We start from the raw sequence: 19,721 nt of genomic DNA, 5'->3' as shown, positions 1-19,721 counted from the left end.
CAGCCCTTCAGTGGGTCACCTCATTATTTCTTTTCTATGAGCCTTCTGGGACCTGGCATGCTACGATTGCTTAAATATGGGATTACGGTACACTAGAACAACATTTTTATTTTATCCATATTCTATAAATTTCTTCTGTTTCTTCTTTTAGTCATTGTTTTTTTTTCTTTTGACTTTCACGTTTATATCATACTGAGTTTCATCATGTAATGAGGTAAAATAAAAGACAGAATAAACAGAAAATATAATTAGCAAGACAGAAGGTACCAAATGATCCCCCAATGGGTCATGGCCAAAAACCACTATCCATGTGATCCTTGTCTGATATATGATATAGTGAAAAAATATTATGGCATTCATATCAAAATTAATTAAGATATCTTGGGACTTTTTGTTGAGGCATGTGGTTTAGTGGTTAAGACGTTGGATTCATGATTGTAAGGTTGTGGTTTCAATTCCTGGACTGGGCAGTGCATTGTATTCTTGAGCAAGTCACTTCATTCTACATTGCTCCTGTCCACTCAGCTGGCAAAAATGAGTGTTCCTGCAATGGACCGGTGACCTGTCCAGGAGAAGTATATACACCAGAGAACCTGGGAAGCCAGCCCTATAAGTCTCCATGACTTAGGAGGGAACATTGAGACTCTGGAGTAAAACAATGAAATGAGGCTCAGGAGCTAATATGTTAGTTGAGTCCATAACTGGACAATTCAACAGAGTGTCACTGAAACTGCTTGAGGTTATTGCCTATACCCTTGAACTTAACATGATGGTATCAGAGCTTTAACTGTTGTTCACTCAGTGAATAAGACATTTTATTCATATCAACTGTAAATGTGCATCATGTAGCTTTGATGGTGCACTGTACAAAACACAGGTTTTATTAACTTAAAAGCTGAGTTCAAACTTTACAATGAACATTGAGGGGCTGAAGGTGGGGACTTTACCAGAAGTATAAGGTGAGTGATGTCATGTAAGTGGCTACAGGGACTTGTCAGAAGTATTGGGATCTGACATTATGTAAGCAGAAGGACTACCAGCTTGGGCCTCTTTTCCCTGCAACTGTTGTTTAGAACAGACATAGTTGCTGTGTGAGGTCAGTGTATTTGCCATTAGGTTCTGGCCAGAAGTTTGGCAGGTAGGGCTCTCATGAATATATCCCTTCTGGACAAGATCGATAATAGAAGAGGACCTGCAAAGTAGTTGTCGTATGCTTTTTCCCTTGCAAGAGGGTTCCCGTAGGTTAACTTGCTTATGTTACACCTCATAAGATGAAATATTCAGTGGCGCCATAATTGTCCCAGAATATAGAAAACATTAAGAAAGGGTAAAGAATATTCTAGAATTTTATTTTATTCTCAATCCATTGATGCCAATCTTGATTCTCATTTTTATATTTTGCTATTATCTTCTATTATCTCCTTTTTTCCCTTAACATCACTAAGGCTAGATAGGGTACTGATCTCAGAAGGATCAAGACAAGTGATTTTCTATGGACTTTCCATTCTTCAAGAGAATCACATCAAAGAGGTAAATGAGAGTAAAGAAAGGAAATATGCTGGGGCTAGCAGAGTTATGCTAGATCAATGAATGGTAAGCAAGGTGCAGTCCTATTGAGGTGATAGGCAGAGTATTTGCAGGCCAGTCCCTCTGTAGAACTTACATCATTGGGGCCAGTGGGCAGAGGGTCATCAGGTTGGTTGTGGAGGCAGCAGAATTGCCTGAAGGTGGCTGTGGACGACAAGTTGTGAGCCATGGGATGGGTAGTGCGAACTGGATACAAGCGGAGGTTTGATTGACCCCAGTTGAGTCGCGTCAGTGAGGGTGTCTGATATTGAAAGACCCCAAAACACCTAATAATCCCAGGAAACATTATTGATGATGTGTCCATGGGCACCACAAGATGAAGTATGGAAAAACTATAAGCTTCTGAATTTGTTTTATATATAAAATATAAATTTTGTTACTTTGCAAAAGAAACAATCACATAATTTCTAATATGTTGTGTACATTCAAACAATCAACGTCATATTACATACAAGAACGCATAGTGTTTCCAATAAGTTCTATATTAAATAATAGCTTGGTAGGTTGATATTTAATGACATTTTAAAATTATATTGTAATTTGTGCTATAGTAGTTATGAGATAAAAGATTTTATACTGATTACACATTTCTGCACAGCCAACAAAGTTCTAAATGCCATAATCAAGTAAATTAATATTGTACATATTTCCATTTTTATTTCTTCTTGCCAACATTTTGTATGGATTATCTTTTAATTTTATAATATAATATAATAAATATTACTTTTTATTCTTCATACATGCAGATACATACATCATCCTCATCTTTATTTAATGTCCATGTTCCATACTGGCATGGGTAGGACTGTTTGACAGGATTTGATAGGTCCAGGGACTGCATTGCGCTCCACTGTCTGCTTTGGCATGGTTTCTATGACTGGATGCCCTTCCTAACAGCAACCACTTTGCATCATGTATTGGGTGCTTTTTTTTTGTGTCACCAGTACTAGTGAGGTCACAATGCAGCTTGCAAAATCATGAAACCCAATGGACGGGGCGGCTTTATGCTAGGAGACAAGGGTTAAGGTACAAGTGGAGGTGAGGCAGAGAGGGTTGTTGTAGAGGAGCTACATGGCTATTCACATTTATACAAATATACACACTTACACATACACACATACGTGCAGCAGATAGACACTCGTGAATCTAGGAAGAATAGTTTTCATTCATAAAGTCATAGTCTAAGCTACCTGTTAAGTCAATGTGTATCAGTGTTTAAATATCTTGCTTAGATGAACTAAAATTGTACTGCCTAAGTTCATGAGTACCTATCTGCTGTGTGTGTGTGTGCATGTGCGTGCGTGCATGTATATATGCATACATACACGTCTTGTGCAGTCTTATACTCATGAGTTTGTTATTACAAATATTGTGTTGTAGTGTAACATATGTCTCCTTGACCTATTGCATAGTCATCTGAAAACGTAGGATCAATCTACTGATCCAGCACCCCAAAAAGGCAAATGTAAGTCGACTGATATAGTTATTTTGATCAACATGCCCTTTGCATTATTATTGTTAGGGAATAATTCCTCATTTTTTGAATTTCAAAAAATACGTAATCATCATCATCATCATCATCACCATTTAATGTTTGTTTTCCATGCTGGTATGGGTTGGACAGGTTGACAGGAGCTGGCAAGCTTGAAATCTGCACCAGGTTCCAGTTGTCTGTTTTGGCATGGTTTTTATTGGTGGATATCCTTCCTAATGCCAACCACTTTACAGAGTGTATTGGGTGCATTTTATGTGACACCAGCACAGGTGCTTTTTATGCGGCACTCGAGAGTTACTATAATGAAGGCCCTTCAAATTGTTAGTCACTGTATTCTACACCTAGAAAAGGTGCATTACTTTGCTTGGCCCCCATATTCTACCTATCAGCTACTTGTTTATTAGATACAGAGTAGAAAAAAAATCCCCCCCCCCGAAAAAAAAAATTACAAGTATCAGAACTTGTAATTGAATAAGAATCAATCTCACTCATGTTATTTGGAGTAATAGCTTTAATAGAATGAATGAAAATTATCTACGTGTTGATCCAGTTTAAATAATTTTTCAATACTCAAGGCAAATACAAGCACCTAAAATGCGGTTCTACTGAAAGATCTCTGAAGTGATATTACTTGGTAGGATGTGTAGCTTGGAGATCAGGGGGTCTTTCGAGGTTAAGCTGCTACTTCTTGGTATTGAGAGGTCACAATTCCAGTACTTCAGATATGTAATTTTAAAAAAGAAAATGGGGACCAAAAAAAAAAGAAAAATGCATGTGTAACATTTAACATAATACATATATTTTATGTATTTGTCAGTAGCATTGAATAAATATATAAATAAAATATATATTTGCCCTTACAATGACTGTTATAAGCATGTGTTGATCATGCTTTTATATGAAGAGCCATAAATACATAACATTTTATTTATAATAGCCTTAAGTCCAGTCTTGTAAAGAAGAGAAAATTTTATTGTATGTGCTCTAGTCATTGTATTGTGGATGTGTGCAACATTACACACTTTGTGCTCATTAAAAACTTTTAATTTAATTAAGTATGATATTGAATGGGAAATAAGTATTGATGTTTAATGCAGGAGACATTTAAAAGCTAACTATAAATATACATGCTGCAATTGGCTCTATTATTAATATTTTATTAAGTCTGACAAGCTAAAAATATGTTAGTTTACTTGATTTTTAATTTTTGAATTCTTTGTAATAAAAGCTGAATATATTTGTGTTAGATTAAAGATGAGCAGATATGTATCATAAAAACCAAAAGCGTATTTTACATGTAAAATATTAATACGGAGTACAATATTAATATGTATGGATGAAATATAAAACATGAATACTTGTACATGAAACAGTACTGCAGTAATGATTAATAAGGAGCTTATGTAGATCTTTAGGATGCAAATAAAGAAGAAAATAAAAGAAAATAGGTTAGTCATTTTTTTAAAAATAAGGCTTATAATAGGCTTCATGTGTGCAATGTATCTATGAGTCAAACTATGGAAATATTGCTTCTCCCATGAAGACATGCTCACCTTGAATTCATAATTATTGTACAACAGAATGTAAGGGGTTTCCCATTCTAAATATAACCTCAGCTAAGTTACAGGGCTGAGTTTATTACAATAGCATGTTTCTTTACTTCATAATCTTTCAGTATTTCTTTAGTATGTTACACATGTGAAATATATGTACCTGTATAGTTTGGCATTAATGTAAAGTGTAGATTTTTATCATTAAGGTATTATTATTACTTGCGCAGGCAGAGCTATTATTGGGGAGGGGGTGTAATAACAATTGATATATGATAGGGATATAATTGTGGAACTTTGTAATTAACATTTTTGATTAAAAAAAAATTTTGTTTAATTTTTAGCTGTTTAAATGGAAAATAAAGCTGAAATTATTCGTGGTTCTGTAAATAACTAGAATTGTGAAATGAAAGTGTGTGAAAAGGTAGCTTTCAGGAACCTGATATTACCATATGTCTGCATGTAAGATTTCTTATTTTAAGCTTAGGATTTCACCTGCCTTCTTCACTGAAGGCTGTTCACTACAAGCTGGTTGGAGAGTCAGAAATAACTTACATGGATCTGGTGGGACTACCACTACTTTTCTATAAGTTAGCAGAATTTTTGTTGTTGTTACCGCTACTGTCATTTTATCATTTCCTACGTAGTAAGAATGATAGTTACTACAATACCATACTCATTTGTACCTACTTATTCTCAATGCAAAACAAATGTATGCTAAAATGATAAAATAAGCATTTCACTAAATGACATAAAATCAAGGTTAATAGCAAAGTTTAGTTTTAACTTGAGAAAGAAAATAATTAGTGACTGCAGCTGCTGGTACTGGTTAGAGATGATGGCATATAACATGCATGGAGAAATCCGTTTGACTGTTACCATGGAAGCATCAACACCAGCTGAAGTGGTAAGTGAAAATGAAAACCAAGATAATCATGCAGCCCTTCTAAGGGGACAGCAATCATTAAATGAAAGGGTGACCTTTTTTTTTTTATTTGATATTAATATTCATTGTGAGGATATCTAGATTACATTTATTAATTAAAACAAAGGTTTACAATAGCTTGAGCTAAATTGCATATTTCATTGGAACTTAGAGCTAATTAAGGTGGTCACCGTGTAGAAATATTTCTTTCTGACTTTTATGCATACACAAGGAATAATTCTTTAAAATTCTATCTATTTTCACATGTGCATTTAATATGTAAAAACTAGTTTATTTTGAATTAGCTTAATAATAAATTAAGAAGTAAATTAAAATATTAACTATTTTATTAAGAAGTCAGTAACATAGAAAAAAAATGGGGGTTTTGAAAGAATTGCAGTATGTTGTGATCTGACCAGGCTAAAATACATGGAATATAAATAAATGTATTTTTTCATAACTGTGTTTATTTAACAACTATTAATCTTTTCCCCTACTTCCAAAAAAGTTTGTTAAACAATTACTCCATGAAATTCAAATATTGACTAGAATTATAAGACCAGTTTATATAATATGTATATTTATGTTATATATACATACATACATTTAATATATGTGTGTAATATCTTTTAATCATATGATATAATTGTCATTTTCATGAGCTAATCATTGATAGCTAGTCAGAAGTTTCTATGTATAAATATCAGATGTCAGCCTGAATTATCTTTAGTTTTGTTTACTTTTATTTTGAAGATATTGTGTCATTTATTGTAGATTTTCTTGAAACAAAATAGCATATTTCAGTAAGAATTCATAACTTAATGTGCTTCCCTGTATATCAAATACACCACATGTTTGTGGTAAAACATCTAGTTACACTTGTTTATTTGTTGTCAGTCATTGATGTTATGCTTATTTGTATAAGCAATGGTAAATATTGTTTTATATGCAGCCTCCACCCTATTTTAATGATGGTTATTTCTTTTATATATATATATATATATATATATATGAGAGAGAGATACTTGCTTTACAACCATATGGTTTGGGAGCTTTGTCTCAGGGTGTAGCACCTTGGACAAGTGTCTTCTATTATAGCCCTGGGTGGACTTGTTTGTTGGAAACTATGTTTGAGCTTGTATATATTTATATGTGTGCATGTTTGTTTTTGCTTCCACCCCAATCCTTTGACAACTAGAGTTGGTTTGTTTACATCCCTGTGGCAAAAGGGATTGATAAAATAAGTACCAAAATAAATATTGGAGTTGATTTGTTTGAGTAAAGCCCTTCAAGATGGTGCCAAAGCATGACTGTCGTCCAGTGACTGGAATGAGTAAAAGACACTCTCTCTCTCTCTCTCTCTCTCTCTCTCTCTCAACTTAATCAAATAATGCTTTTATAATCAATTAGTCAATGCCAGCATTTGTCAAAATATAAGTTTAATACTTCTGTATAATGATGAATGAATGAATCTGCATTTTCCTTGTTATTTTCTGCCTGTTTCCCATGCTGCTATGGGTTAGGTGGGTCGTCAGCAGTCTATGTTAGGTCTTATTCAGAGTCACTACCCTCCAGATAGCTTGGCAGACCGTTTTTCACTTGAACATTTTAATTTTTTGGCTTCTTTATGTGGCAGGGCACCCTCCCTAACACAAACCCCTTTACAACATTTAATGGGTACATTTCATTATGGCACCAGCACAAGAGGGGTAGTCATATCTACAACAAAACTAAAGGTTCCTCTTGACCTGACCTTCTGATTTGAAAAAATAATCCTGGAGTTGAATTTAGATATGGTTTATATTGTTTTATTTTACTTGTTTCATTCATTGGACTGTGCCCATGTTGGTGCATTGCTTTAAATGGTTTTAGTCAATCTGGTAATTATTCTTGTGGTCTCTTATCAAACTCTTAAGTTATGGGCCATAAACAAACTAACACAGGTTGTCAAGCAGTGGGGGTGAGTTGACAAACACAAAGACATACTTATTTTAGCCTTGGTGTGTGTGTCTGTCTGTCTGTATTTGTGTTTGTCCCACACCACCACTTGACAACCATTGTTGGTTTGTTAACTTAGCAGTCTGGCAAAAAAGACTGATGGAATAAGTACCAAACTTAAAATAACTACTGGGGTTGATTTGTTTGACTAACTCACCTCAGTGCACTGCTTCGGCATGGCTGCAGTCTAATGACTTAAACAAGTAAAATATAAAAGCTATTCTCAGAAAGCAATTGAAATTAGAGTCCATGTCTTTCTTAAATGATAAACTACATTGGTAAAACAAACAATTTACTAAGCTGTTTTTTCCCTTAAACTTCTATTTAGGTCATCTAAGGAACTTGGCTATGGTTTCAGATGAACTACAACATTATACCATAGAATCTAGATTATGCCTGCTCAAAATATCAAGTACACCTATCTATTGTACTCTTAATTCACTGCTTGTCTATTTGAGGTCTTGTTCCATTTCCTGTACATTGGTTTCTGTAACACTGACTTCCTAACTACATACACTGCTTACAGCTAATTTTCTTTTGTTTTTGAATAGTTACCTACCTACCGAACATTATTTACCTGCAGGCCCTTTAACTTACCCTATTATGTTTGTTTTTTCTCAAGTTTCAAGGTTTATCTCTCTCACTGTAAGAAATATTTATCTGCATATGTGTGAGCTTTTCATGATATTAAGTTTTAAATTACTTTAAAATTTCAAGTATTAGGAAGACAAGAACTGCCTTTTCCTCTAGCACACCAATCTGCTACCTAAATCTATCATTTATATTTGTTTCTTTTCCTAAACCTTTTGAGATGTAAAATAACCTCAAAAACCTCAATTTTATACCCATGGGACAATTATAAAGTCTCTAAGCAGATTATTGAATGCAAGATACAGTTTCTTACTTCAAGAAAAGAATTTTCACCTGTAAGATGCTGTGTTAGAAATGCAACACCAGTGTTCTGACACCAAAGCTCAACTGTATGGGAGCCAATGAGGAAATCTCTTAGTGTTGCTTCACCTGCTAGAAATTGTAGTCAAATCTCTCTCAAATCACACTCTCTGAAGAGAAGTAGCTTACTTCTCAACTTTGTGGTTTTGGGTTCAGTCCAATTCTGTGGTTTAGCAGTTTGACAAAAGAGATCAATAGAATTAAGTACCAGGCTTGAAATAAGTACTGAGGTGATTTGTTTGACTCTCCTGACAAGGTGGTGCTCCAGCATGGCCACAAACCAATGACTGAAAAAAAAAAGAATACAAGAGTAAAAAGTGACCCAGCATGGCCACAGCTGAAACTAGTAAAAATAAATAAAACTTCCTAAACTATATAAAATATGTATTTAGACTTAAAACTCTTTACTTAGTTAATCCAATAACTAACTGATCCATATCTTTTTATCTTTTACTTGTTTCAGTCAATGGACTGTGGCCATGCTGGTGCACTGCCTTGAAGGGGTTAGTTGAACAAATCCACACTCTGGTACTTATGTCAGTCTCTTGCCAAACTGCTAAGTCAACCCACTAAGTTACAGGGTCATAAGTAAAACAACACTAGTTGGCAAGTGGTGGTGAGGGACACAACATATACACTCACACACATGTATGTATGTATATATATATATATATATATATATATATATATATATATATGTATGTATGTATAAATACACGCACACACATATAAATGATGAGCTTATTTCAGTTACCTTCTTTCATATCCACTCACAAGCTATTGCTTGACCTGGGTTCGTAGATAACACTTGAAGTTAGTTACTTTGTATAAGTACTGCTCCTGATAGGTTTACTACATATGAGATCATTTTGAAATGAAAACTAAATCTTGTAAGTCTTGTTGTCCTCATTTTAGTTCATTACTTCACTCATAGATTTATAATTTGATTACAGTTTGAAATATAAGGACATATAATACTAACAAATACAGATTCAGTTGTTAATACACTAGCTTATAAGTACCTAAATGCAAACATTTCAACAAGCTTTTTGTTATTCTTCTATGCTTGGTGCATTTCCTGCTGCCTTACTCATGCTTCTTAACATGAACATATTGTAATCTTAAAAGTGTAGTGGAATTGTCAGTGTTGGGAAAAGTATTCAGCAATATAATTCTCTTTCTCTAACAACTGAACACAGTCTCAGAAATTTACACAAATATCTTGTGACAGTATAAAAAATAAATTCAATTTTAAATGATTAAGATAAGAAGAACATTAGCTGTGAAGGGAAGATGCAGACTACTGATTGCAGGGTTATTTAGTCCAAACTTTCCTGAAGCTATTGTCATCTGCTAAAAGTATGGCAATTACTCTGCTTATCTCAGTAGGCTGTCTAAAAATAATGATATCTCATTTAGCGTACTTAAGAAATTTGCTTTCCAATCTTGTGGTCTTGGGTTCAATCCCACTGGATGACATCTTGGTTAATTGTCTTCTAGTGTAGCCCCAAGTGGACCAAAGACTTGTAGGTAGATAGAAACTGAAAAAAAGCCCTTCGTATATATGAATGTATGTGCTTGTACACTTGTGTTTTTTTTTGTACCTTGAAGGCACATGGCTCAGTGGTTAGAGCGTTGGGCTTAAAATCTTGAGTTAGTGAATTTGGTTACTGAACTTGTTTGTGTGTTGTGTTCTTGAGCAAGACACTTTATTTCACATTCCTCCAGTTCACTCAGCTGTAGAAATAAGTTGTAACGTCACTGGTGCCAAGCTGTATCAGTCTTTGCCTTTCCCTTGGATAACATCGGTGGCGTAGAGAGGGGAGGCTGGAATGCATGGGCGATTGCTGGTCTTTCATAAACAACCTTGCTTGAGCTTGTAGATTGGAGGGCAATTTTCTAGGTGCAATCCCATGGTCATTCATGACCGAAAAAGGGGGGAAGGGAGTCCTATGTCTAGACATCATATGATGGTTGTAAATGAGTATCATTGTCATACTGGCAAGATTGTTTATTTCCAGTCTTCTGTGAAAAACGCATTTGGTCAGGAGGAAACATCCCTTGCTTGGAAGCAAGTGAGGGTTGGCTGCAGGAAGGTCATCCAGCTGTAGAGAATCTGCTTCAACAAATTCTATGTGACTTAAGCAAGGATATTAAATGGATATTAAATGATGATGAGTAGATATAGTTCTTAATCTTCAATCTGTCTTGTATGCCATGCAACCTGGGATAAGTGATTGAGAATATAATCCTCTCTGAACTGGATGCTAGTCTGTCTCAGGGTTAATCCCTAGCTGTTTTATGAAAGCAAAAATCGTTTTAAACATTAACATTCCGTTATTTGCTATAGTCGCATGTGTTTTATAGTTCTTCAAAATCAGGTATATATATAAATGTACAACTCTTTGTTTTCAGACTGTTTATCTCGGTGTTCATGCTAATCTGTAAGGCTGATGTTATAACATTTATCTGTAGCCTGCTAATATATAACAGGTGGATGCTATAAAGTTAGATTTGGCTTGAGGCATTATTGACCAAACTTAACTCGATAACAATATTCTTTCCTACTCACAAGGCATTGGTCAGCCCAGGGCTATAACAGAAGACACTTGCCCTAGGTGCTTCACTGCAAGGCAGAACCCAAAACCACATCGGTACAAAGCAAACTTCTTAACCACACAGCCATGCCTATGTGGTTAAAAATAAAGAAGAGAAGGTTATGGCTGGAAGGTCTTTGACCATAAGTCTTCTTTGTCAAGGCTGACCTTGAACTAAACTACAGCAACAATACAATGGTAGGTGCTATCATTATGAGTACAAATAACTTCAGTTGCCCAAATATTATATTTTTTAATATAAAACTCTTTATCTTTATATTAGTTGTCTACTTAATATTCACCTGAAATAATTTGCTTTTTTATATTCTTAATAATTAATATGTTCCAGTAGATTTGAACACAGATAGGCTAATCACTGTTGTGTTTGTCACAGGGGAACAGCTTCTTTATGATGACTAAATGTTCATGACACACTCAGTTCATTAGTACAAATACATTTATCCTTAATACAGCATATTAAGAATAAATATAAGAATCATTGTCTGGAATCTTTCTGTTCACTATGCATATAACAGTTTATAATTCTCTTTATTTATATAAAATACAGTTTAACAAACTGACATGGGGTACATCTATTCTACCATTCATACAAAGGGTTCACTATCGACCGACCTATACGTATAGGGATGTTCAGAGAATGCTGTTGTAAATTTATTCAACCTTTCAGTCTGTTGCATGTGTTTGTTGTCAATAAGACTGACATGATATATAAATAAAGCAAGTAGACTGGTGACCTGTTGAGAATCTCTCTTTGTTCTTTTTTCTCTTCCAGATAAAACTAGAAGCTAACGTTTCTGATAATATTATTTTCTATAAATAATCTTCTAGGCAATGAAGAAACGAAAATGATAGCAAGGATGATTACTCTAATCAATGTTGATTCTTGCACAATGTATTGTGTTTCTTAAATATTTATGAGATTTTAAGCTGTGAAGATTACATTTAAATCTGAAATCTAAGCAAAACTCCAAGAATTGAAATTTTACAATAACTTTTCATAGGCACAGGCGTGATTGTGTGGTAAGATGTTTGCTTTCAGATGACATGGTTTTGGGGTCAGTTCCACTGCATGGCACCTTGACCAAGTATCTTTTAATACCTTGTAAGTGGATATGGTTGTTGTTGTTGGCACTCCGTCGCTTACGACGTCGAGGGTTCCAGTTGATCCGATCAACGGAACAGCCTGCTTGTGAAATTAACGTGCAAGTGGCTGAGCACTCCACAGACACGTGTACCCTTAACGTAGTTCTCGGGGATATTCAGCATGACACAGTGTGACAAGGCTGACCCTTTGAATTACAGGCACAACAGAAACAGGAAGTAAGAGTGAGAGAAAGTTGTGGTGAAAGAGTACAGCAGGGTTCGCCACCAACCCCTGCCAGACTCTTGGAGCTTTAGGTGTTTTCGCTCAATAAACACTCACTATGCCCGGTCTGGGAATTGAAACCGCGAGTCCGATGCCCTAACCACTGGGCCATTGCGCCTCCACTAGTGGATATGGTAGACAGAAAATAAAAAGAAGTCCATTGTGTATGTGTGTGTGTGTTTTACTGACTCCTTGTCTAGACTTCAGGTGGTAGTTGTAACAGAGTGCCACCATCATACAAATAGTGTCTTTCATTTCCAATCTTCTGTGAAAACATGTCTGGTTATGTGGAAATATTACCAGTAATACCGGTATTATCAGGTGAGGGTTAGTGGCAGAAAGGGCACATGATCATAGAAAATCTGCCGATGCCCTTCCTAATGCCAACCACTCCAAGAGTGTAGTAGGTGCTCTTTTACTCACATGCACTCACACATGTGTTCTGATGCAACAGATGCTATTTGTCAATACTAACTGGATCAATTAATACCACCAAGCGCACTGTGGCTAGTCTATTCATTTGTTGTTTCACAAATAGTTCACAGTATTAAGATGTCAAAACCAAAATAATTTATTTCGTTTGGAGGTGTATTGACTTACTTCTTACTTGTTTCAGTCATCGGACTCTGGTCATGGCCATGTTAGAGCACCACCTTCAAACGTCAAACAGATCAAGCCCAGTACTTTTTTGTTTGTTTGTTTTTTGAAAGTCTGGTATTTATTGTCTCACTCACTTTTGTGGAACCGCTAAGTTACAAGGATGTAGTCAAACCAACACTGGTTGTTAAGCAATGGTTGGAAACAAACACATACACACACATGCACACATGATGGGTATCCACACAGATTCCATTTACCAAATCCACTCTCAAGGCTTTGGTCAGCCTGGGGCTATACTACAAGACACTTACCCAAAGTACCATGCAGTGAGATTGAACCCAAAATCACATGGTAGCAAAGCAAGCTTCTAAACCACACAACTGTGCCTGCACCTAATTTAGGAAAATTACTGCATTTATTTTTACAATTTAACAGAGTGTGTTACTTTTTTTAAAGCTTGCAACTTGTACAAGCTATTTTGGAACTAAAGAGAAAGAAGAAAATATAGCCCATGACGGTGGGTGAATTGGCAACATTCAATGCTTTAGTACATGCTCAGTTGACCAAAGATATTTTGTTAGTTGAGGAGATAGAAATAAACAGGATAATTTCATGATGCTTATTGGTGGAAGTAAGTGAGACAAGAAGGTTGTTGCTACTGTTATTGTTTAACCTGAGTTTGATTTACTAGAGCAAAACCTATGACTCACAGAGAAAATATATCAAACATAAAAGGAAACTCAGAAGCCTACTCCTGGATATATTCCGTTTATCAGTCAAAGAGCACATGTTACACTCTGCTATGTAGAGAATCATTGCAAGTTTATAGTCAATTAAGCCTTGTTTGGTTTATGGTCAAAACCGTTTAACCCTTTAGCATTCAGATTACTCTATGAAATACAATGCTTATTTAATCTTGTAGCTTTGACATTTTGAAGATATAACTGTTTATTTTTATAACATTGCAGGGTAGGTGTGAGAGGCTGGATCTGTCCAGTTTGAACATAAAACAGGTGGAATATTTGGGTTGGTTTTAATGCTAAAGGGTTAAATCTTCATTGGTGGTTTGCAGTAGATGTTGGGTCAGTTAAATTTGATTGTGAAAAGTAGAGTTAAGTTTATTCCTATAGTTTACACTTGCTTTTTGCTGTTCGTTGTATTGAATATGTTAAGAAAATATGTAGTGAGGTAAAAATGAGATTTAGTCATTGATTAAATATTGTTTTGATTCTTTTGCCAAGGTTTGGAGAAAGGTCTGGACATGTTTCAGTTTAATATGATTTCTTTAGCAAATCATAGACTCAACTGTACTGTGTGTGTGTGTGTGTGTGTGTGTGTGTGTGTGTGTGTGTGTGTGTGTGTGTGTGTGTGTGTGTGTTGAGCATGTGTGTGAATATGTGCATGCCTTTGTGTCTGTGTTTGTCCCTACCCTTCAAGCTTGACAACAAGTGTTAGGTTGTAAACATCCCCACAACTTACCAGTTTGGCAAAAGAAACTGATAGAATAAGTACCAAAAGACATAAGAATTCAGGTGAATTTGTTCATCTAAACCTTTCAGGGCAATACCCTAGCATGGCTGCAGTCCAATGACTGAAATGCATAAAAGGAAAAAAAAAATTAAAAAAGATTAAAAAATCAAAGTGAATTAATTATAAATATGACATTTTATAGGATCATAATGTATATATGTCAGAACCCAGTTTGTTTCTGAATATCATTATTCATTATCTATATTTTACTTCATTTTATTTAATTTTTTTGTTTCTTATTATTATTATTATGGATAAGTGGAATAACCACTTAATCTTTTTAGGCTTTCATTCAAAACAGATATCTTGAGTATCTTATGCACTTAAAGATTTCTTGATACTAGATTTTTATGAAGAACACTCAAGTGGACAGTAATAAAACAATGCTAACATAAAACAGTTTCGATGTTAAGATTCAAATATAATCATTGATATTACTTTGTGTGCTTTATTCATTAATTATTTAACAAACTAGATTGTTCTGAATAAATGGTACATAGGCTTGGGTGTGGCATAGGCACAGGTATGGCTGTGTGGCAAGAACCTTGTTTTCTAACCACATGGTTCCAGGTTCAGTCCCACTGCCTGGCACATTGGGCAAGTGTCTTCTACTACATCTACTATAGTCTTGGGCTGACCAAAGCCAAGCCTTGTGAGTGGATTTGGTTGATGGAAACTGAAAGAAGCCCATCATGAAAGAAGCGCGTGTGTCTTTATGTCTGTGTTTGTCCCCCGCCACCACTTGACAACCGGTGTTGGTGTGTTTATGTCCCAGTAACTAACAGAATGACAAGCAGCATTGGATTGTTTCCATTCCCATAACTTGGCAGTTTGGCAAAAGAGACTAATAGAATAAGTACCAAAGTTACAAAAAAATTATAAGTACTCAGGTGAATTTGTTCAACTAAACCCACCAAGGCCAGCCTCGAAAAGGACGAAAAGTAAAGTTGACTTCGGTGGGATTTGAACCTCGAACATAACGTGAAAAAGGAGTGCTCTTAAGGAAAATTATTTATTGAACCTGCAGTCTGTCTTTGTAAAACACTCAGCAGTATAGAAACTCTTGATGTGGAAGGTTTGAACTACAAATATTACATGTATCCTGTGTCTTTTATGTATGCGACATAATTTTATAAGTGATGTATATAAAATTATGCATCTAAAATTATACAGTTCAAAAACTGTATCTCTATTTATGAAATATCATTTACATGTTTTTTCTATAAATTTGCAAATTTGGCTTTAGGCTCCATTATACATCCATATGTGAGTATGCATTAAAAAAAAAATGAGCATTACTATTTTAAAGTGTTTATAATGTTTATTTTAATATTTTTATACATCTTAATGTAGCGTGTTTTTAAAAATATGGTATATTAATGTGTATTTCTAAAAGTTTAGAACTTATACTAGTTTAAAGTAAATTTCTCTCTCTCATGCACACGCACACACACACACACACACACACACACACACACACACCATTTTTGTAGATGAATCAGATTTGTTTTTCTCCCTACTTATAGACAGTAAACTGTTGGATGATGTATTATGCAAACACAAACTTGTATTTTGTATACATAAATTCAGATGGATTACACTTTCATTCTCTGTGTCTATTGGTGTGTGTTTTTGAAGGTGGGGGTGTGTATTTTGGTTGGTAATATTTTCTTTTGCTAACAGTACAAGCTATGGAATCATATCCATTTGAAACTGTAAGATCTTAGAGGAAGGGAATAGATTATATTTTGGACTATGTTTATGGAATTAACTACCTAGAGAGAATATACCATAACCTACAAGTGAATTTTTATGTTTACATCTTTCTACTACATATCATGATATTATAGGCTGTTAATGATTCTTGGTAACTATAAATAGCCAGAACTGGAGAATTATAGTGATGGATGTTTTGAAAGTAGCTTGGACTAAATGATTTCTGATGTTACCACGTGATGTTTTATGAGAGGGCGTGGTAGTCTGAATTATTAATGGCAAGAGATAGAAAAATGATTTAGTTTCACTTTCCATCAAATATTTCTCTAACAAACTCATTTCTTGTTATTTTTGTTTTTGTTTGCATGTTTTATTTATTTAAATAATAATGGAGCAGAATATCACAAATTGTTTTCTCTTCAAAATTAATTAAAGCTTTTCGTTTTTTAATTCATGAAAATATTATAGTTACAGGTATTGCTGTGTAGTTAAGAAGCTTGCTTCCCAACCACTTAGTTTTGGGCTCAGTTCCACTTCGTGGCACCTTAGGCAAGTATCTTCTACTGTAGCCTTATACTGACCGAAGCCTTGTGAGTGGATTTGGGAGATGGAAACTGAAAGAAACTCATCACACTCACACACCACACATGTCTGTGTCTGTTGGTATCTTGTCTTGATATCTTGTGATATCTTGATATCTTGTGATATCTTGATATCTTGTGATATCTTGATATCTTGTGAAGAAAACAAGAGTTGCCATCATACAAATGATGTCTATTATTTCCTTACATCTGTCAAGCCATGAGAAGATATTACCATATTTGGAAGTAAAATAAGTACCTATAATATACTATGTTGATTTGATAAATTGTGCATCATCATCATTATCATCATCATCATAATATCCTCTTTTCCATGTTTGCATGGGTTGAATAGAATTTGTTGAGGCAGATTTTCTACAGTTTGATACCTTTCCTGTCACCAACCCTTACCTGTTTCTAAGTAAAGCAATATTTCCCCATGACCAGACATGTTTTTCATGGAAAATTGGAAACAAAGGACACTACTTGTATGATGCCTTGACTTCGCATGAAGTCAAAGCAAGGAGACAGTAACACACACACACACAATAGGCTTCTTTCAGTTTCCATCTGCCTAATCTACTTATAAGGTTTTGGTCAGCCTGGAGCTATGGTAAATACCACTTGTTCAAGTTGCCACACAGTGAGACTGACCCAGAAACCATATGGTTGGTAAGCAAACCTCTTATAACATAACCATCCTATGCCTATGTATTGTACATATAGAGGAAACTGGTATTATACATTCTGTATATAAGATCAATATTATGGAATCTTAATATAATTGTGGCAATGAGTACGTCTAATATCTTATTTAATGACCCTCATCAAACAGTAGATAAATAAAGTTCGTTTAGGCTTTAGTAAATTATAAAAATTTCTGATTTCTTTACTGCCCACAAGAGGATACACACAGAGGGGACAAACAAGGACAGAGAAATGGATTAAGTCGATTATATCAACCCCAGTGCGTAACTGGTACTTATTTAATCGACCCCGAATGGATGAAAGGCAAAGTCGACTTCGATGGAATTTGAACTCAGAACGTAAAGACAGATGAAATACCGCTAAGCATTTCGCCTGGCGTGCTAACGTTTCTGCCAGCTCACCACCTTATATTATAAAAATTATAAATTATGAATTATATTATAAAAATTTCTGTTTTCCTTTGTTTCAGGGTGGTGCTAATATCGGGGAGACATTTGAGGAGAAAATCACTCGCCTTGAGTCAGATAAACAAAACTTGTTGCTACAAATCGGTGTGCTTAAAGACCAGTTGGAGGCTAAAGGTGATAAAATCCGAGAGCTTGAGTTCAGTCTGGAAGACAAGAGATCTCGACTCTTCACAACAGAACAAATGCTACAAAATGTATGTATATAAAGTTTTATACTAACTTTTAGTGGCTAAATTTGTAAAACATGTACCGATAATTATTCCTAGGCATTCTTTATGCAAGTTATTGTAGAAATTTTATTTGAATGTCTCAATGACAGCATTTATATGTATGTATATATATATATATATATATATATATATAAATGTGAAGGTGCATGGCTTAGTGGTTAGGGTGTTGCACCTACGACTGCGAGATTGTGGGTTTGATTCCCAGACCGGGCATTGAGTTGTGCCCTTGAGCAAAGCACTTCATTCCACATTGCTCTGCAATCATTTCATCAACTGACATGTGGCACACGGTGCACCTATACAGGTAATGTTCATATGATGGAGGAAGAGAGCTTATGTCTACACAAATATTTGATCACTATAAACAAATCATCTGCGTGGTTGTTCCGCAAGAAATTGTCGAACCCTCATACATTGTCTAATAACAGGAGAGTCCATGATATATATATATAGTAATAACAATAATAATCTTTGGATGAAATTTATAAACATTTTAATGCATCACTACATGTGTTTCCACAGGTCACATGTTTCTTAAGATCACACTCCATATTCCTGGGATGATTTCAGTGCAGCCCATAGTTTCCATGGACATCGGGTAGATCATGTTCATGCATTCATTTTTTCAGGCAAAATAACATTGATGGATGTTTAATTGAGGGTTGTTTACCAACTTTGACCAATGAGAAGGTTGATTGGGGTATGTAGGCTTTTCTGTGTGTATTTGGTGGGGGCTGGGTTGGAAAGGAATGGTTGTTATAAGGAAATGGAGGTGTGTGTGGTGATGTTGGATTTATTTTGCTATTTGAGTATGCGTATGTACCACCAATAAAGCACATGGTGATTGGGTGAAGTTTGCAATGATCTACCAGTAGTATATGTGGTGGTTTATGTGTTAATTACCTTTTCTTTCACTGAACTGCTAAAATTATACACTAACATTCCATGCTTTGAGTGTTTGTGTGTTTATTTTTCACTTTCCTGATTCTGGATAGTTTCCATTTATGAAATTAGTCTTGATGTAATGTGTTTGCCTCACACTCAATCCAGATTAGGAGCAGGTATGGCTGTATGGTTAAGAAGATTAGTTTGTGACTACAAACTTTTAGGTTCAGTCCCACTGCACAGCACCTTGGGAAAGTGTCTTCGACAATAGCCCCAGGCTGACTGTTTCCTTGTGTAGGAATTTGGAAGCCAAAAACTGTGAGGAAGCCCATTGAATGTATATATTGTGTTTGTTACCACCACTGCAGGAAAACATACCAACTGGATAAATACCAGACTTTAAAAAATAAGCACCAAGGGTCTATTTGTTCAACTAATCCTTTCAAGGTAGTGCCCCAGTATGGTCGCAATTCAATGACTGAAAAAAGTGAAGAGATAAAGAGATGTGTGAATA

General features: G+C 35.1%; 1 protein-coding gene across 1 annotated transcript in view; it reads left to right on the top strand.

The window, feature by feature from the left end:
* LOC106877289 (liprin-beta-1) overlaps positions 1–19,721 on the top strand; it is a 367,092-nt gene that overhangs the window by 111,438 nt on the left and 235,933 nt on the right. The window contains exon 6 of the mRNA XM_089354745.1: positions 18,095–18,286. Coding sequence (XP_089210871.1) covers positions 18,095–18,286 — 192 coding nt within the window. The remainder of the gene's footprint in view (positions 1–18,094; positions 18,287–19,721) is intronic.

Source organism: Octopus bimaculoides, chromosome 7, assembly GCF_046866305.1.
Source record: "Octopus bimaculoides isolate indiv1 chromosome 7, ASM4686630v1, whole genome shotgun sequence".
Taxonomy (NCBI): Eukaryota; Metazoa; Mollusca; class Cephalopoda; order Octopoda; family Octopodidae; genus Octopus; species Octopus bimaculoides.
Note: the sequence above shows the minus strand (reverse complement) of the source record. Positions and strands in the feature narration are given on the sequence as shown.